Source organism: Boleophthalmus pectinirostris, unplaced genomic scaffold (genome assembly GCF_026225935.1).
Source record: "Boleophthalmus pectinirostris isolate CB_2022bp ecotype Guang Dong unplaced genomic scaffold, ASM2622593v1 HiC_scaffold_18, whole genome shotgun sequence".
Classification (NCBI taxonomy): Eukaryota; Metazoa; Chordata; class Actinopteri; order Gobiiformes; family Gobiidae; genus Boleophthalmus; species Boleophthalmus pectinirostris.
This window is the reverse complement of record NW_026571133.1, coordinates 15,948,812-15,966,756: the sequence shown is the minus strand read 5'-3', so window position 1 is coordinate 15,966,756 and position 17,945 is coordinate 15,948,812. Positions and strand designations below refer to the sequence as shown.

The following is a 17,945-nucleotide window of genomic DNA, read 5'->3' as shown; positions in this document are numbered from 1 at the left end:
GTGAGTAATCTGATTTCTTTCTGCCTGTTCACACCTGTACAGATTTTGAAAAGGAAAATTATGCAAAGGGTAAACCTAATGTGGCCAAGACAAAAATTCATTGTATTTTCTACTCCAAAATACAACACTTACTCCATTGATTAACTGGTACATTTCACCTATCATATCTGATGATCAGTTGTATGTGAACACACACAAAAAATCGAATGCATTATCTGAGTCTTCTCGTTATCTGATTTTTACTGCCCATATAAATACTCCCAATGTCATTTGTTCAAGGTATTTTTTTTAAATTACTGTCATAATTTTCTCCTCTAGATCGGTGACATGTCCCTGGGAGACAACGCCACCTTGTGTTTGTCTGCAATCATTGAACAGCTGGCAGTGGTTGGAGCTGGAGAGCAGCTTTACAGAGATGTCATACAGCACACTGTTCTGGATGCTGTGCTCAAAGGCCTACGCAGCAAAACAGAGGTAAATCAATCAATAACAATGTATTTGTAACGCACATTTAAAACAGCCCAAGCTTACCAAAGTGCTGAACAACACAGGTAACATTTACAATTGAGCAAAACCATACAAACACTGATGCAGCTGGGACTGGTTTCTAGACTTCCCTGTTAACATGTGTCTTTAGATGTATTGGTTGAGGTTTCATACAGATTGGAAATGACTGTAAAATGACTCACAAAAATGCAGAAATATCACATTAAATCAGTTTTTGGAATTTTAAAAGATGTGTATTTTAAAGGTGTACCATTTAACTTTTCGGATGGAGATCTGTCAGCTTCTTGTTTTTATGAATATGTCATTGCTCAACAGGCATTCTGACTAGGAGTGGGGTTGCCTATCCACAGATCTAACCTGTAACTCGTGCTTGGTCTCCATGAAGATAGAAAGATTTAATGCCAAACAAAGCAATAACTTCTTCATGAAGAAAAACATTTGACAGACTCTCCACTAGAAAAGTTACACAATGCACCTTCAGTTTTAAATTATAATCATCACTTTTTTATCTTATGTGCAAAATTATAATGTCAAGTATATTATTTATATAACAATAACAACATTCAGAATATTGGTATTTGATAGTCTGGCCACTTCTAATACTACCACATTATTAAGTCTCATAGCATGTTATTATATACATACAGTAGCATGTACATTTTCTGACCTAAGTCTTTCCTTCCTTCTTAGAGTGTCCAGCACGAGTACACCACAGTGCTGGCTTGTTTGGTGAAGACATTCCCCTCAAAGAAAGAGTTCAGAGACTTGGTGCAGCTCACAGACTACAATGACCCCGAGTCAGACTTCTTTGAACACATGAAGCACATCCAGGTGACAACTACATCCATTCTTACTTTTCAGTGGGTCTCTTTAAAGCTCTCGATGTTATTACATCTGTTCTGTCCGTGTAGATCCACCGTCGAGGTCGAGCCTTGAGAAAACTGGCCAAGCAGCTGACAGAGGGCACTGTGGTCATAAGTCCTCGCTCCCTTCAGAGCTACATAATGCCATACGCCATGACGGCACTAATGGATGAGAAGATGCTAAAGGTACAATGTCTTGAGAATCTTTTATTAGTTGCAAATTTAAATAATTTTCAACATTATTTCAAATTGTAATAGTAATACGATTTGAAAAATATGAGATATTCAAAATAGCATTTGTCACCATTTAAATTTAAAGGCAACTGAACATAAACAACAAAAAGGAGACAAGAATTTAAAGTATTTTAATCATTTTGTGATTAATAATTTTGCTTGTTAATCTTGTCTCTGATGTGTAACTATAAATACAAATAAGATGTTTTAGATAGAAGACATTTAATATATTAGAATTGAATAGTTCATTTAGATGAAGAATGTTGCAGCAAAATGATAAAATACCCATATTTATTTGCTATTGATCAGCATTTGTGTGTGTTTGCAATTTTTCAGCATGAGAACATGATATCGGCCTCAGTGGAGGTGGTGGGAGCTGTGTGCCGTAAGCTCACCTGGTCCAAGTATTTGTATTATCTCAAACACTTTGTTCACATCCTACAAACTGCACAAACTGAGCAGAAACTGGCTGTGAGGTAAGGCTTCGATTTATTATGTAACTATGGTTCTATTAATCTCAGATGACCATCCTGGTGGTCAGTATCAATGAAATAATTGCTACTGAAGATAAAAATCATGATTTTCTTTCATTCTTTTGTGGTAGCTTGCTGGTTACTGTTTTGGAGGCCTTTCATTTTGACCACGAGACTCTCAGCAAGGAGATTGAGGCTGCTAAAGCAAGAGAAGGTTAATATTAACTGCTTCTCTCTTTTAGTTATTTATATTTTAAGCATATAAATATTGCCATTATATTAATAAAATGATTTATATGTCATGTTGCCAAAATGTCCAGCTTGTTCTAAATATTTAAATGGTAAAACAAAAAAAATAATTTTATTATGCTTTGAAAACTACATGTTACATTCCACAGAATTATATGTGGGTTAGGGTTAGATACATAACTGGAGTTTTCAACATATTTCCTTTGGCTTTTTCTTGTAAACCTGTTCTAATTTCTATTAGGAGGTGGCACTGTTCTTGAACCAGACGAGGAAGAGGATGCAGCAGAAGATGAAGACCAGGCAAGTGACAATGAGGACGCCATGGAAACGGACAGTAAAGATCAGCCGGATGTTACCAAAGACACAGAAACGACTGATGTTACCATGGAAACAGACAGTGGCGATGCAAAAGTTGCAATCTGTGAAACCAAGAGGACGATAACTCCCAAACTGCCTGCAGGAATAGCCACTGGACTGCCTCAGAGCAAAGAGGAGCTGGAGTCTCTGATCAGCGCCATTCACCAGTCTGTTAACGAGAGTGTTTTGCCCCGACTGCAAAAGTGTCTAACTGCCAAGGTACACAAAATACAAAACAATTTGAAGCTTTCTTAGTTGTAGTACAGTATATAGTATAGTTATAGAAGTACAGGATGTGTTCATGTTGTTGATTTTTTAAATTCAACTTTTGTTATGTTTTTCTTATCTTTTATTAAGTATATTTTTTTATATAATATAAAAAATATCAGCTTAAAATTAGCAGTAACATTAACAAAAGTTATGTTTAGAAAGTTTATAGACAGTGTACTCCCATGTACTCTCCCCACTTTCAGTCATTTTCTCTTAACACAATTCATTGTAGCGGTATGAGGTTCCCTGTACAATTTCAAGATAATACCGGTACATATCACATTGTAGATTGATTGATTAGGATTGTCAATCAACTCATTGTATTATTCATAGTATCCTTTCACCTGTCGACAATTACACAAGTATAATTTAATAAATAATAACATCACATTTCTACCCTACAGTGAAGAAATGTTTTTATGCTGAGAGAGTAGTCATAGAAATGTGTGCATGTTTTTTAGCTCAGTTATTGTTATTATTATTATTTTTTTATCAGGTGCAAAGAGATGAGGAGCACAAGGCAGTTAAATCAAAGGAAGTGAAGGATGAGGAGGTGGTTCGCATCCCCATTGCCTTTGCCATGGTCAAACTAATGCAGACTCTGCCTCCTCATATTATGGAGGCCAACCTACCTGGGTACACAACTATAGACCACTCAAATTGTGGGCAAATATATTTGGCCTGTTTTAAATACATTTGCTGTGTTTTGCAGAATTTTAATTAAAGTGTGTGTACTGCTGAGAAATCGCTTCCAAGAGATCAGGGATGTAGCACGAGGAACTTTGGTGAAGATTACAGAGACTTTGGGCATCAGATATTTGCATTATCTGCTCAAAGAAATGCAAGGAGTGTTGGTGAAAGGTTACCAGGTACATATTAAAACATACATCCTTGTAACAATAAGTATATGAAGTCTGATATTTACCATTATTGTGTGGTTTGTTGTTTTTTAGGTCCATGTATTGACATTCACAGTTCACCAACTGCTGTCCACCCTCAGTCCAACTCTGAAGAGCGGAGACTTGGATCCCTGTATGAACATGCTCATTGATGTAAGGACCACAAAACTCAAACTCTGGTAGTCATTGTAGAGTATACTTACTTTAGTTAGCTTAAAAGAAATCCTGTGGTTACCAAGTTTGATAATATGGCTTGTAGTACCATATGCAAATGTGGTGTTGTAGGATGAGATAGTTGGTGATTCAAGTGAATAAATAATGCAATTTAAAGCACTGTAAAAGACTAATCATATTTTTGCAAGATGTGCTGTAGTTGTAGAATTGTAATTTGGTATTTTTTTTTTTTGAAAAATTGCAAATATGGCGCAATTTTGTCACATCTTTTCCTATTAATGTCAACAGATCTTTAATAATGAGCTGTTTGGATCTGTGGCTGAAGAAAAGGAGGTGAAGGGCATTGTATCTAAACTGATGGAGGCCAGACACAGTAAAAGTATGGACTCATATGAACTACTGGCCCAGTTCTGCAGCAAAGAGAGCATCACCAAACTTATCCTACCACTGAAGGAGGTGAGCAATTTATACTACAAAGACAATTTAATTCAAAAGTTAATATTTGTAAATCATTTCCCCATATCTGATCAACAAAGAAAAAAAAGAATTCAAAGTACTCATTACAAATAAAATAGACCCAACTTCTGTAATTTTATTCACTTCAATATTTTATGTATGAATAAATATATTTTCTTTAACATTTAAAGGTGCCCTATGCAACTTTTCTGGTGGGGGGGCTGATCCTGCATGGAGATTATGATTATTAGCTATTGTTCTTCACCAGTTTCCGCTTCTCTGTTATAATTTTTCCTTGCCAACTACCCCGATTTTGAGAGCCTAAACATCAACGAAAAGTCCCCAAACAGGAAACATGACAGTGCCCAAAGTGACCCGACTTAACAGCGCCACCTAGTAGGGAGTGGGGACAAGCAAAGTTTGCTGAAATTTGGAACAGTGATAGAGAACAATAAGACAAAGCAAAAGTTGAATGGGCACAAAGCTCTTTGATGAACAGAAAGGCGTCCATAATGGATCAAAAATTTGCCATCGCTTTGACTGTGTGTTTGTAAAATGCATCTAGTCCCTGCTTTTTGGTTCAAATGAGTTCACATTTGGCAAGTCATATCTAGAGACAAATGTTCACAAAATATATATATGTTTTTAGGATATTCTTCTTTCTTGTAGCACGCTGGCAAAAAACACCTTCAATTCCTGTTTCAGGCATTGGTTTAGAGCAGGGGTCTCCAAACTTTTTCCTGCTGTGAGCTAAGTTTACAAAACGAAAATGCTAAAGAGCTACTAGTTTTAGCACTCACAAGAAATGGAGTATATTTAAGTGTCAAAGTTAGCCTTAAATGAAGTGTAGTATATAAAATAAAACATAAACCATTATCCATTTATTAGTGTACAAAGTTAGGCATCAAAATAATACATATACAATGGTAATAGGCATTTAATTAATAGTAATAAGCATTTAATTGATCAAATTTTACTTATTCAGTAAAAATCCCTTGACGAGCTACTAGGAAGGGGGTGGAGAACTACCAGTAAATCTCAAGCTCCAGGTTGGAGATCCCTGGTCTAAAGGTTTAATGCATACTGTGGGAATTGCCTGGCAAAAATTTCATAGTGTACTTTAAAAAAGCATGTACAGTACATTTACTGTTTTAAATTATAAAGGTGTGGTGGTGTAGTCTTGGAACTTTTAAATATTTTGTAATCTTCCTATTCCTGTTTTCCCATTGACAGATCTTGGAGACCTCCTCCAGTCTGAAGGTGTGTAACAGAGTGGGGGCAGTGCTGCGCAGACTGATACTGGGTCTGCTGGTCAATAGTGGAATGACTCCTCAGGACGTCCTTCTCCTCTGCCACGGTCTGATCAGCGAGAGCTTGCCCCTCCTCACCAAGAGAGACAAGTGAGAATCTGACAACACATATTTACTATACAAACTTGAAATGTATATGTTCTAATGATTTCTCCTCATCAAAAACATGCCTAGAGTTGTGTTTTGTTTTATTCACACATGTTTAACACACATATTTAGGCTGAGTTCCTCTCTTAAACAGAAAACATGCCGTGCATCGAGCTTGTGATGTCATGTGGTAAATGTTTTTAAACTCCATACACCTTCATTTTTTCATGTATTATTTCATCGTCATAGTGATATACTGAACTGGGCTGCAGTGCAATGTTAAATGGAGGGAGGTAAAAAAAACAAAAAAAAACAACATGAAATCACTTAATGTGAATGAACGTCTAATTTGGAGGACGCGCAAACAATACTTTAGTTTCTGGCGCCGATGGCAATGAGTAAACAATCAGATCAGTGAAGGAAGACTTTGGATGGACCATGGGGAAGTGTAGGGTTAATCCATAGTGGCTCTTAGATTCTAGATATAGTACCGTAGTTGGTTGGTGATTATTAGAATTGGATTTGGAGTGTTTCGCCTGCATAATGGGTGCGATGTTGGTCCTAATTTTCATTTAAGTGGTCTTAAAAAGGTTTTTAAAAGTCTTAAATTCTGGAGTAGTCAAACCTGGGGATACCCTGATTTAAAAACTATTTCCTGCCATCACAAGGTGGAACAGAGCATTTTGTGGTATGGAGATGTAGACAGACTAAAAATACAGAGTTACTTAAACATGTGTGATGAAACAGAACAACTCCATATATGATTTTGATGAGTTAACAACATTATAACTTAAAGCTTAAAGCTCACAAAAGTCAATTTCGCGCAATATAGGATTTTTTAAGTAGATTGATAAGATTTATGTAATGCTGCATGTTTCTTATGCATTATGGCCAAGGCTTTTAGTCACTGAACACCCTGGCTCTGTGCTTGCTTTAGCAATTTGCTAAATGTCCCTACACATTCTTCTCCCTAATTTTACATTGCTAGCTTTGCTGTTTAATAGTGCATATTGTTTTCACAGAGAGAAGTCCAAAGCTAAGCCTCCTCCTGACCCCCGGCTGCCCCCTCCCAGCTGCCTCCTGCTCCCCCCGACCCCCAAGAGAGGAGGGCAGAAAGCCGCTGTCAGCAGCAGGACCAACATGCACATTCTGGTGGATGCAGGACTGAAGGTAGACCCATCTGTTTGTTTTTAATGGGGGTGAGTGGGGTTTTTCTTCCAGTTTTAGTTAGTTGACCAGGAATTGGACACACGTGTGTGTGACTAATCTAGATTACAACTCAAGTACCGGTACTGATTTTATTCAGGTTTAAACTTGGTTGTATCAAGGTTTGCCCATTATTTTATTTCATTCATTTACCTGGCAGAAAATGTAGACCACATGCCTATTTAACATTTGATAGTTTATTTATTTCTTTTTGTATCTTTTTTAAAGAAATTATCAAGTACTGTGGTATTTGAGATAATACATTACTTGGACAATACTGCATCCACATTTACATTTTATGTACTTTTTCCAGCTTCTTCATATGAGCCTAAAAAGAGGCAAAGTGACGTCATCTGAGGTCTCTGTTCTGGAAATGCTGGACCCTTTTGTGCTGTTGCTGCTTGATTGTACCGACTCCATGCATGTCAAGGTTGAAATCTGAATGTTTATATTCTTTTATAATCATTATAAGTAGTAGACCACATTTATATTTTACTGTCTTTTTTCTGTTCAGGTGATCACTGAAGCCCTGGTTGGCTTGACTTGGCTGCTGAAGTTTCCTCTTCCTTCAGTTGAGTCAAACTCAGACCAGTTGACCAAACAGTTATTTGTTTTGCTCAAAGATTACTCTAAAGCTGGAGCAGCACGTGGAGAGAACTACCTCCTGGTTCAAAACTGCTTCAAGGTACAAAATACAATATATAATGAAAATACATTACATTATGATCAATGAACACAGTGCATTTTAAATAGGGCTAAAATAAATACATTTTTACACATATAGTTTAGGTATCGCTGCACTATGAGATTTGGTTTCACTTGACAGCCCCTTCAAATCAAAAGCATTGTTGTCAAAGTAAGTAGAGATAAACTGGCCTTGAATCTCCAACAGAGGCAGATATTTTGTTCGTGCTTGGTCAACCAGATACCTACACTGCTCTGTTATCCAGCTTGTAGTAAAAAAAGGGCCTGGATGACTTTATGTTCAGTTCAAATTAGATAATTTGGGGAAAATTATCAAAATCGGCCCCACATACTTGCCAAAAATTTTCAGCTGCGCTTATCAGATCAAGATTTTAACATCAACACTGGCAATGAAAAAAAACATATCTAGCAGCACCAGAAAAGACCTAAAAAATCAACCCACATAACATGCACCAAAGGTAGGTAAAAATCCTCCAGCTAAGGTAGTCCTCCTGACCAAGCCAGGATACAAGATGTGCTGCCCACTGCTCCTGAAAGGATGGATGAAATGCAGAGGGTAATAAAGTACTCCAAAAAAAAAAACTAAGGATCTGTCGATCTCTAAAAGTAAACCTAATACTTGTTACAGTAATAAATTCCATCCATCCATCCATTTTCGTCCGCTTATCCGGGGCCGGGTCGCGGGGGGAGCAGCCTAAGCAGGGACTCCCAGACTTCCTTCACCCCAGAGACGTCCTCCAGCTCCTCCGGGGGGACCCCGAGGCGTTCCCAGGCCAGCCGAGAGACATAGTCCCTCCAGCGTGTCCTGGGTCTTCCCCGGGGCCTCCTCCCGGCGGGACATGCCCGGAACACCTCCCGAGGGAGGCGCCCAGGAGGCATCCGGAACAGATGCCCGAGCCACCTCAACTGGCTCCTCTCGATGTGGAGGAGCAGCGGCTCTACTCCGAGCTCCTCCCGTGTGACTGAGCTCCTCACCCTATCTCTAAGGGAGCGCCCAGCCACCCTGCGGAGGAAACTCATTTCGAGCGCTTGTATCCGCGATCTCGTCCTTTCGGTCACTACCCAGAGCTCATGACCATAGGTGAGAGTAGGAACGAAGACTGACCGGTAAATCGAGAGCTTCGCCTTTCGACTCAGCTCCCTCTTCACCACAACGGTCCGATACAGCGACCGCATCACTGCCGAAGCTGCACCGATCCGCCTGTCAGTCTCACGTTCCGTCCTTCCCTCACTCGTGAACAAGACCCCGAGATACTTGAACTCCTCCACTTGAGGCAAAGACTCACTCGGTGGTAATAAATTAACTTTCTTATTTCTCAGACCATAACTGTGCTGGTGAAGAATTCCAAAACAAACACAATCTCAGAGACACAGCTGCAAGTGCTGCTGGGATACGCCGAAGAGGACATCTATGACCAGTCCAGACAGGCCACTGCCTTCAGCTTACTAAAGGTAAACACTGCACACTACACACTATACAGCTGTAAATACTGTTCCAAATTTATGTGCTAACATAATGTCTCCCACCAGGCTATTCTGTCCAGGAAGCTTGTTGTTCCAGAGATGGAAGAAGTGATGAGGAAAGTAGCAAAACTTGCTGTTAATGGTGGAAATGCTATGATCAGGATACACTGTCGACAGGTACAAAATTATGTTGTTTTTTTAACAGCCAAATATGATATTAAATTAAATAAAAATCCCAGTTAGGGCAGACATTAGGGAAGGCATTATTAGACCTCTGCCAAAGCACTTGAATTTCTGTAGCCCAATAGAATATAGAAATCCTATATTCTTAAATTAATCTTAAAATAAAAAACATATATATTTGAAATTTGTTACTCTGTATATTTGGCATGGTAATAAAACGATGTGTGTCTTTTCAGATCTATATGAAATACCTGCTGGACTATCCTCTGGGGACCAAACTTAGACATCACTTGGATTTCGTGGTTGCTCAACTTTCTTATGAACACGACACAGGAAGGGAGTCTGCTCTGGAAATGATGGCCTCTATCTTTCAGTCTTTCCCTCAGGTATGCAAACGTGTTTTATATTTTACCAAAATAAGCTTAGTTATCAATATATTACTCAGTTCTCAATATATACCATTACTTTGTTGTGGTTTTCAGAAAATGTTGCAAAAATACAGCACCATGTTCTTTGCCCCTTTGGCTTTGGTGGTGGTGAATGATGACTCCGCTCGCTGTAAGAAAATGGCCGCCATGTCTATCAAGGTTCTGATCACTCAAATCGACCAAAACCACAAAAATCATCTGTATTCACTTGTGGAGACATGGCTCAACTCTGAGAAGGTACAAACTCCTACAGTTACAAAGCAGACATTAAAAACAAAAACAAAAAAAGTGGTTGCTTTCCAAATATTATTGCATTTTCAGCTTTTTGGGATAAAGATATTAGGTTAATTGGCCTACACAATCTATTCAATGTTGTACGGTGATTGACATTGCCATACACAGCAAATTGAACTAAATATTTCCATAAACTAGTATTTATGTTTTGAGGTGGGCAGGATATATCACCAGTAGTATTTTAAATGTTGTTAATGATAGATATGCAAAACTGAAATATTTGTATACACAAAGATTATAACAAGAATATGAATTACCTCTTTTTTGTTGTTTATTTTAGTCCACTCTGAAACGCCTGGGCGCTCAGATTTGTGGTTTGTTTGTGGAGGTGGAGGAGGAAAAATTCTCTAATCGCCTCGAAAAGCTGTTACCGCTCATAGAGAAAGAGACCCATCCCGACAATTTTGAAGATGTAAGGATCATACTTACCAGTTACTATAATCAGATATTTTTAAGTTTGTTTTTTGATTTATTCATTTGTGTGTTTTAGATTGAGGAGGAGCAGGAGGAGAGGGGAGCAGACCGGTTATTGTTTACTTATCTTACTCTCATCACCAAACTGTGCAAACACTGTGGCTTTTTGGAGCTAACCAAGTCTCACAAAATTCTGATTAAAATCTGGAGTAAGTAAAAACATGCATAATTTAGAAATCTGTACTGTACTATCAAGTGTTAATTAAAGTGTTAAAGTAGGGTGCAGTCTATAATCAGTATCTTTAAGTGACCTTTTTTATCAAGGAAAAGTCTGATTGTCTCTTATAAGCCTTAATTTCATATAAGCATTAGTTTCTGTTAGCATTATTTGTAAAATATTTACGAGTAGAATATGTTTAAAGTAAGGAATTACTTGAGTTGCAATAGGAAAATCTAGTTTAGAGTGAATTTATACAATTCTGATGATTGTGGGACAAAAGTCACCATATTAATAAATTATGGTTTCATTTATTAATACGTTTAATTTTTTTTTCTGTATTTACTGATGACAGTGTGCCAAAAATCTGATATGTATTACTATTTCTCATTTCTTTCTCTTTCTAGGCCACACTGAGGCTCACCTGCGGCACCCTCACTTGTGGGTGTGGCTCACCGCCTCTCAGCTCTTTGGTCAGCTCTTCGCTGCACTGCATCCCGATCAGCTGCTCAGTCTGTGGAGAGAGGAAGAAGAGAGGGCAAATCTACCAGCAGCAAAGGTGTTCATCTCCAATGCGCTGGACAAGAAGGTATTGAACATAAAGGTTATGCTAAAATGATTAGACTTAGACAAACTTTATTGATCCAAAAGGGACATTTTTATTATATTTACTGTTGTGTGAGCTACTGTGTCCAAATAAAGAGCAAAAATGTAAATGGTAATAATACACACAAATGATGATTTCATTAAATGAGATGCACTCATAATTTAACCCTCAACTTGTTGTTTTCATGTATACAATATATACTCCTATACCAATGCAATGGATGGATTAGCTTGACATTTCTCTACTGTCTATCTTTGTTTTCTCATTATTTTAATTGTTTCAACATCTTACATCAAATATTTGTGTTAACTAGCCTAATATGTTTTAGGTTGCTTTAGAAATACATTTTTGTTGTAAAACAATTGAAACAAACTTGTCATTTGTCTAATTAATACCAGTACAACATTTCTATGATTGTAGATGAGAGAGTTGGCATTGGCTTTTTGTTATCAACTGCAATCTAAGTACCTGGATGTTGCTTCAGGAGAGCAAGTAAATCATTTAATTAATAATATTTAATTCTAACAACTTTCACTCCCTGTATTGAACTATTGTCTACTCTATTGTCTGTTTTCAGGTTATCAAAAACTTGCTCTTTGTTGGCAAAATTATCTACCTCATTTCTCCTGAGTCTGATATTACTTGGGCCACAGAGGAGGAAGTTAAAATGGAGGAGGATCAGATGGAGAAGCAGGCAGAAGAGGAGGAAGAGAACGGGAATGGTCTTGAAGAAGAGGAGAAAGAGGAGGAGAAAGAGGAAGAGGACAAAGATGACCGACTGCCTTCACTTCTGTGGCTCATAAACAAACTGTCCCTAATGGCCAAAAGAGAAGCAGCGTATTCACCTAAAGTGCCTCTCAAGGTAGACTTGTTTAACCACTGTTTAACTTAATACTGTACATAATTCAGGCACTGTACCTACTGACAGACATAATCATAAAATAAATCTATTTTTCCTACATTTATTATTGGGTCTGATAGCAAGTACTATTTTGTCATTAGATTAGATAGATATTAAATACATTTCCAAAACTGCAGATTCTTACTTTTAGTGTGCAGTAGTGTATATGTTCCATGTTTCAACTTTTGATTGATTCCCTGTCCTAAATGTATTGAATGTCTGCGTTCTTGTAGAGAACTTGTGTGTTTAAATTCCTCGGAGCGATTGGTATGGATTTGGGCAAAGAGCGTCTGGGGCCTTATCTGAAGACTATCATCACTCCTCTGTACAGAGAGCTGGACAGCACATATGCAGATCAAGGTACAACTGTTACATCCTTCAGTAAAGAAGTGCAATTAGTGTTTTTAATTTTAATACTGCCAGCAACCAATCTGGCTGCTTGGTGGCTTTTGTCTCCGATTGTTCCTTGATTTCAGTCACAAACTGAACATCCATTTTATCTATGACAAATAAGCTTAGATGAGATCTTGCAGTGTGTTACTTATTATAGTGTTTTAAAAAATACATATTGCTATTTTGAAAAGCTTATATTTAGCTTTTGGCCATCACTTAAGTCAGTTAAACTAGTTAAATTATGATTATACACTTATTATAATAATTATTATACAATTATAATAATTACTATATACATATATTATATAATTATAATCAGTTATGATTATACAAGTCCCTCATGAGAGTGCACTCTGATGAAGGACGAAAACATGAAAACATGAACATAAATTTCACGTTGGGAGCTTTAAAACTGTGCGGATTTTTTAATTATTCCTGTTCCTTCTGAATATGAAAAGTACCCATATACCCCTGTAATACTAACTCCTGTTCTTGTTCCAGACCCCACCCTGAAGAACCTGGCACAGGAGCTGATTGAGCTCCTGAAGAAGCAGGTGGGACTCGAGCGTTTCTCTTTGGCCTTTTCTGCCGTTCAGAGAGAGTTCTCCCAGAGACGTGCCGCACGAAAGAGGCACAGAGCCCAGCAGGTACGGACACAAAAGAAATAACAGATATGACATATGTGACCATGGCTTACATTTAGCTTTACATGCAACGTGCATGTTGATTTGTTGTTTTTAATTAAATGAGTGTAGAATGAAAGTAGATTGTTATTTGTAGTGTAACCTTCTATTTTATCAGCATTAATAGTTTACAACGAAACAACATAGACTGGTAGTTTATGTTTTAAGGATACAGAAATGTGTTCAGTATCTCACTGGGTTTCAAGTTATTATATATTTGGATTGTTGTCATAGTGGTTAAAAAACTAAAATATCTTGTAACTGTTCATATATCATTAAAATTGTATCCATAATTGGGACTGAAACCCATGAATGTAGCAAGTCTGACTTTAAAGTTTATATTACTTAATACCTGCAATGACAATGAAAGTTTTTTTAATTTTGTAACAGTGAAAAGTTTGAGCACTTGAGAAATACAGTACAAGTACAGCCTGTTTTTACGAGCCTTTTTTCACCTAGAATGTGTTACTTATGACCTTTTCGTTTTTTCTAATATATTCAGCATTTTAATAAAAGCAATGTGGCTGACATTTGTGTTTGTCTTCAGGCGGTGGCAAATCCAGACATAGCTGCTAAAAAGAAGCTGAAAAAGCACAAGAACAAAATTGAAGCTAAAAAGAGGAAGATTGAGTTTCTCCGACCTGGATACAAAGCAAAGAAACAAAGGAGCCATGCACTCAAAGACCTGGCCATGGTCAAGTGATGAACTCCTCAGACTTTTACCTGTGAACAAAATTTCTTTCTGGACTTCTCTAAGATAAATTATACACTTAATATTGTATAATGTGGAAAAATAGTTTTTGGAAACATTGATCTTTTGTTGAATCAAATGTTTGTACCATTGCTAATGTTATACTTAACTATCCCTACTTCTGTTATCATTAATACAATGTATAAACTTTCCTTATTGGAGTCCCCATCGAATCTGGTGCACCTGATTGCCTCTATGCATGGCAGCCACCCAGTGTCTCCTTGCAAGAGCTATGACTGAGGAACTGATTTCTAAGTGAAATATTTACTCAAATCAGGTATGAATTATATTGGATCTAACTGTGTCAGAAGATGTAGGCAGCTCCTAACAGGATCTGTACCAGAAGATGGATGCTGAAGTCATTGTTTTGAGTTATTTAGGTGACTTCTATCACTTTTTAAGGTTTTTGTATTACTGAGATTCTAAATGAACTTTGCAAAATTAAAGATGCACCATGCATTTTTCTGGGGGAGGGCCCAAGACTTGTGTCCATGGAAATGTCATTGCTGAAAACGGGAATGCTTGTTTTACTTGGCATTTCAGAGCAGTAGGAATCCCTGTTATTGAGTATATGCAAAATAGATATTAATGCCATACTATGGAACATTCCAGGCAACGCAATGACATTACTATGTAGACAAGCATCAGAAAAATGGTGGAAAAATTGTGTATGATGAGTTGCCCTCCTTTGAAAATATGTAAAGCAATCATTTTGTACACATATTACAAAAAAATGTAATATTTGTCATTCAAATGACAAGTGAAAAACTGTCAATTTGTATTGTATTGTTTTAAAATATACAAGTAGCATGTATAGCTTCATTATAAATTTAAACCAAAAGAACAAGCGTTACAATCAATCATCACATTTTACTGAGAATTTTTACTGTACAAGCAGATATAAATATGCAAACGATAAAACTTTGAGCATAGTTAGTATAGACAATATGCCAAAGCTGCACTTGATGGAAAAAGTCTTTAAGCACTCAAGTATAAACAAAATCAATTGACAGCATAAAATACATGTTCTGACTGGATTGTAGTACAAATACAGGCTGCAGCAACACTTGGCTGAGGACAGGTGATAAACACTAAACTACCATAACTTCAACAACTGTATATTCAGCACTTAGCAGATATTTCATAACGGACAAAGCATGCCAGGAAATAACTCTGAAAAAGGTGAAATTTAAAAGTAAAATTTGTTGTTTATGCTTATGCCTGAGACAAGAAATACATCAATGCTGTATAAACTGCAGAGGCAACATGCTCTTAAATGATTAAACAAGCTGTATCAAATATACTGCAACAAGCTTTGTAGTGGTCTTCCACAGAACACTGTATCCACCAGTTAATGCAAGTAGTGTGTGTTGTCCCAGTCTAAATATTACTGCAGCTTCACTTATGTCCAAAAGTTCAATTTTGACCAAGGCTTTGATGAGTTCAAAGTTGAAAAGGGAGGAAAAATGCAGCCAGGAGTGCAATCATGGGTCCAAAAAAAGAACAATTAGGAAGAGAAGGGTCAAGGAAGTCACAAGGGGTACACCAGTGTCAAAGTATGTACAAAAAAGGAAGGAGAGGCCTCACTGTCGACTCTTAAGGGCGTCCACCAACCTGTGGGGGAGCAGACAGAAAGTGAGTTACGTGGATTAAATGTTTTTCTAAATAGCTGTGAAAAATTGTAAAGCAAAACTAAAATTGTTATAATTAGTTGCCACAATCCATATTTTTTATTACTGGCATAATTTTAATTTTTTTTTATTTAACTGTCAAACTGTAGCACAATTCTAGACATAATTTAGATTTCAATACACCCGACAATACAATGAAAATATAATAATGTGGAGTGAAAATACCTGTTTTGTATGCTAGTGTTCAGGGTTGAAAACATGTTTGCCCATTTTTTTATAGTGACAAATAATGCTCACCACTCCATGCCCTCATCCAGTCCTGTTCCTTTGGTGGCTGATGTCTTGAAGATCTGCCATTTTCTGTCTTTGAGTGCAGAAAGTCCCAGTGCTTTGGCGACCTCTGCAGGGGTCAGGGCCTGGTCCATGTCCTGCTTGTTTGCAAAGACCACCAGGATAGCTTTCCTCAGCTCCTCTTCCTACAGTAAACACAGACAATTTAAACAACAATTATTTGCTTATGTAATATGGTTTGTAACTATGTTTTTTTGTTTTTGTTTTTTTCTCCATTGGATCCAGATGCCTTCTAGAAAGTCAGTTATAGTGAGTTTTATTTTCAAGAGCAAAGGTGTGTGTGGGCGTGTGTTTTTTTTCCTGTCTTTTATTAATACATTACTGATTGCATGTAGCATTGTTTCACAGAGGATACTGAACTATTAAGTATTGATTTTTTAAAATCTGTAGAAGTTTGACTTGTACAGTGTACAAACCTCCAACATGGCAACCAACTCAGATTTAGAAATCCCCATTCTGTCACGGTCACTGCTGTCCACAACATAAATGACTGCATCGGTGTTTGAATAGTAACACCGCCAGTATGGCCTGTGTATAGAAAGAAGATGTGGTAAGAGAGCAGGCACAGCATACTTGAAATTTAATCTAGAGCACAACTCAATGTTAACTTACCGAATACTCGTCTGGCCACCGAGATCCCACACCTGAAACTTGAGGTTCTTGTATGTGACAGTTTCTACATTAAAACCAATTGCTGGAGAAAAAAAAAAGATTTGAACAATTTAAGTTACTGACACATTATGCAAAACAAAAACACTGTTTAATGAAGAGAAGCTCCTTTGCACTTTTATATTTGTTGTTTGACTTGTAGCTCCAACAAATCAGATTGATGCATTTTGCTTTGAGATGGTAAAGTGAATATTGAAATTACAGGACAAATTAAAAATAAATACATACTGGGAATAGTTGTGACAACTTCTCCGACTTGCAGACGATAAAGAATGGTTGTTTTTCCAGCTCCATCTAAACCCAGAATTAAAATCCTCATCTCCCTGGTGCCAAACAGGCCAGAGAAAAGACTGGAAAATAAGCCACCTAAAAAGAAAAACAAAAGAAAAAATAAGCATACTTGATATATGCTTGACACTATGAGACAAGCAACACTCTAAAATGACATAAAGAAGAAATTTGTATACTGAAGTTTAACAACGTGAAGGGAGTTTAAAGAGCCCATAATATAGTGGCTGTATTTCACATGATACGTTTGTTGTTTGCGGTCTTATTTGTAATTGTGTAAGTGTAGTACTACTGTATTTGTGCACCTGTTGTATTGGGGCACAGAATGGATTTAAATTTGAGTAGAAACGCAATGTTTACATAGAGTTGTTGGTGGTAATGTTTAATTAACCACTTAGTGTATACAATACATTGCAAAATTGATTACAACGTAATGATATATGGTCAAATAAGCATAAAAGTTAAGATAAATACGCAACGTGGTAAATGGAAATTCCGTACCAGCGTGATTTTAGCTCTTAGCTGCTACCTGCAACAGCAAGTTTACTTGTGGCGTAGGATGAAAGAAAGCGGAAAACATTGGAAATGATCTATTCAGACAGACTTATTTCTGATCTGAGCGCAAAATATGACACGTTATTTGAATATATGATGGAAAACTCACCCATTTTGACAAAGCTACGGCTCCTCTCAGAAATACAGCTGCGGTAGGAAAAAGCAGCAAGCGTCTTCTTCCGTGTGGTTGACGTGTCACTGGACAACGTCACCGGCCTAGCTGTGATACGGTTTCGCACATACTTCACAATTCAGCTCTTAAAACATAATAACTATAACAAATTATGTTAATCGATCATTTTGCTTAGTTTTTACATATTTTACCT

At 37.1% G+C, this 17,945-nt stretch overlaps 2 protein-coding genes across 2 annotated transcripts in view; one reads left to right on the top strand and one right to left on the bottom strand.

The window, feature by feature from the left end:
* utp20 (UTP20 small subunit processome component) overlaps positions 1-14,298 on the top strand; it is a 30,064-nt gene extending 15,766 nt beyond the window's left edge. Inside the window, 26 exon segments of the mRNA XM_055154203.1 lie at positions 319-474; positions 1,198-1,338; positions 1,419-1,556; positions 1,941-2,080; positions 2,209-2,291; positions 2,568-2,902; positions 3,450-3,589; positions 3,666-3,822; positions 3,907-4,005; positions 4,315-4,482; positions 5,716-5,882; positions 6,902-7,049; positions 7,399-7,515; positions 7,600-7,770; positions 9,111-9,242; positions 9,321-9,431; positions 9,674-9,823; positions 9,920-10,102; positions 10,440-10,571; positions 10,650-10,782; positions 11,198-11,379; positions 11,818-11,889; positions 11,975-12,259; positions 12,532-12,658; positions 13,193-13,338; positions 13,922-14,298. Coding sequence (XP_055010178.1) covers positions 319-474; positions 1,198-1,338; positions 1,419-1,556; positions 1,941-2,080; positions 2,209-2,291; positions 2,568-2,902; positions 3,450-3,589; positions 3,666-3,822; positions 3,907-4,005; positions 4,315-4,482; positions 5,716-5,882; positions 6,902-7,049; positions 7,399-7,515; positions 7,600-7,770; positions 9,111-9,242; positions 9,321-9,431; positions 9,674-9,823; positions 9,920-10,102; positions 10,440-10,571; positions 10,650-10,782; positions 11,198-11,379; positions 11,818-11,889; positions 11,975-12,259; positions 12,532-12,658; positions 13,193-13,338; positions 13,922-14,077 — 3,969 coding nt within the window. The 3' untranslated portion in view covers positions 14,078-14,298.
* Positions 14,299-14,975: 677 nt separating this feature from the next.
* Positions 14,976-17,841, bottom strand: arl1 (ADP-ribosylation factor-like 1). The gene is made up of 6 exons (XM_020926764.2): positions 17,729-17,841; positions 17,005-17,142; positions 16,720-16,801; positions 16,524-16,635; positions 16,054-16,232; positions 14,976-15,739 (listed from the first exon to the last, which is right to left on the bottom strand). Exons 1-6 carry the CDS (start codon positions 17,730-17,732, stop codon positions 15,709-15,711), a joined length of 546 nt encoding a protein of 181 aa, XP_020782423.1. The 5' UTR covers positions 17,733-17,841; the 3' UTR covers positions 14,976-15,708.
* Between the last annotated feature and the right edge of the window lie 104 nt (positions 17,842-17,945).

Bases quoted from the DNA above. Each gene is read 5' to 3' on its own strand.
- arl1 (XM_020926764.2), bottom strand. The intron at 16,636-16,719 runs GTAAGTTAACAT...TTCTATACACAG, and splicing joins GGTGGCCAGACGAGTATTCG to GCCATACTGGCGGTGTTACT. The intron at 16,233-16,523 runs GTTTGTACACTG...TGTTTACTGTAG, and splicing joins AGTTGGTTGCCATGTTGGAG to GAAGAGGAGCTGAGGAAAGC.